At 41.9% G+C, this 2,052-nt stretch overlaps 1 protein-coding gene across 2 annotated transcripts in view; it reads left to right on the plus strand.

Moving 5' to 3' along the window:
* LOC106873941 (homeobox protein OTX2-like) overlaps window positions 1-2,052 on the plus strand; it is a 170,970-nt gene extending 168,918 nt beyond the window's left edge. The window contains exon 4 of one of the 2 annotated variants that reach the window (XM_052973466.1): window positions 1,466-2,052. In XM_052973466.1, coding sequence (XP_052829426.1) covers window positions 1,466-1,996 — 531 coding nt within the window. In that variant the 3' untranslated portion in view covers window positions 1,997-2,052. 2 annotated transcript variants of the gene reach the window in all.

The raw sequence follows: 2,052 nt of genomic DNA on the forward strand, positions 1-2,052 counted from the left end.
CACGCTCAAAATGGTGTATTTTATGTGCCACCCGCACAAGAGCCAGTCCAGGGGCGCTGGCAACAATCTCGCTCGAAAATCCTACGAAGGCCAGTCAGGCGGTACTGGCAACGGCCACGCTCAAAATGGTGTATTTTATGTGCCACCCATACGAGAGGTGATTGCGCTGGTACGGACATGTGGTGAGAATGGACGAAGTTAGCTGCGTGAAAAAGTGCCACACCCTAACAGTTGAGGGAACCCGGAAGACCTGGGCTGAGGTGGTGAGGCAAGACCTTCGAACATTGGGCCTCACCGAGGCGATGACTACTGACCGAGACCTTTGGAGATGTGCTGTGCGTGAGAAGACCCGGCAAGCCAAGTGAGACCTAAATCCAAGGCCTCTGCCAGGGGTGTAGCCAGCCCACTTATGCGTACCTTTCCTACATTGGATACTAAATTTCGCTTGCGAAGACTTGTTGAGGCAATCGAAATCGAACTAAATTCGACGACTGGCACCCGTGCCAGCGTCGTCTCCTTCATTGGACACGAAACTCAGCTTGCGAAGACTTATTGGGGCAAGCGAAAGCAAAATCGGGATAGCACCTGTGTCCAGCGTCGCCTTTCTAGCACTGGTGCCCGTGACATGTGTAAGGATTTTCGAGCGAGATCGTTGCCAGTGCCCCATATATATATATATATATATATATATATATATATATATATATATATCACGTGCACATATACTTCAACCTATATATATATATATATATATCACACTCATACGTTTAGATGAAATTCATTGTACACAGTCGGAGGGTGAGAGTAGATTGTCCAGCTTTCTTAAATTGTATTTCCAAGGAATGATTCAACTAATTAATTATAATTAATATGTCAGAATCTTTTAAGTTTGAGGCTTTGTGTTTAATCATGTTTAATGCTATATTTTGGATTATTGGAAATATTTTTCCTCATTCAATTTTAATGATAGATGTAAAATCGAATGTAGCATTTTAACCGCTACTTTTGATTTCATTTCAATGAACTATTTGAATAACTTCATTCGTGTGCGTTCTCGTGTTTCTTGTCGCTTGTTTTGAAAGTGTTACAGAATTCTCTTGTTTAAGAAAATAATTTTATTGTGGCGTTGTTACAATTAAAAATGTAATATTCTTTTTGAAATAAAATATTCTTTCATTGTCATTCACTAAACTTAGTATCTTACATATGTACAATAACACGTGTGTGTATATATACAATAATATGCGCATCTTTCTCCATATATGTTTGTAAAATATATTTAGACTGTAAAATAGTATATAGTTCCGATATGCAACTAAATGTTTCAAAATTTAAAAGTTAAGTTAATGGAAAATAAATCCATTCAAGAGAGTTTGTTGCGATTTTAACGAATATTTTTACCGTTTTTGTTTTGATACCACCCTTATTTCTATCATAACACGTTTCATTTTTTATATTTAAATAGGTATGGTTTAAAAACCGCCGGGCTAAATGTCGACAACAGCAGAAGGCACAAGAAGGAAAAAAACCTGCCCCCAAAAAGACCAAGTCACCTTCTCCACCCACAAGCTCACCCGGAACCCCCTCGTACAAAACAACCCCGATAACGAGTCCTTCCAACGGCAGTATGAATTCTTCTCCACCTATTTGGAGCCCTGTCTCTGTACCCTCGGTCAACGATTTGATGGCGTCAAACAGCTGTATGCAGCGGACTGGCTACCCGATGAGCAACGGTCAAGCGGCGGCCGCATATACGCCGCAAAACTACGGCCATTCCGGCTACTACGGCAACATGGAATACCTTCCGCCGATGCAGCTGCCTGTGATGTCCACCAACCAGATGACCTCACCGATGTCCAGCATCACGAACGCCCACACCACGCAGATGGGTTCCTACGGCCCGCTGTCGGGCGCTCAGTCCTTGGCGCGTCCAAACCACGGCGAATGTTTGGAATATAAGGACCCATCGGGTTGGGCGAAATTTCAAGTGCTGTGAAACATGGAGGATTCAGTATATCTCTTTAAAACAAAATTCTAAAAAAAAAAAAAAAA

This window comes from Octopus bimaculoides, chromosome 16 (assembly GCF_001194135.2).
Source record: "Octopus bimaculoides isolate UCB-OBI-ISO-001 chromosome 16, ASM119413v2, whole genome shotgun sequence".
NCBI classification, from domain to species: domain Eukaryota; kingdom Metazoa; phylum Mollusca; class Cephalopoda; order Octopoda; family Octopodidae; genus Octopus; species Octopus bimaculoides.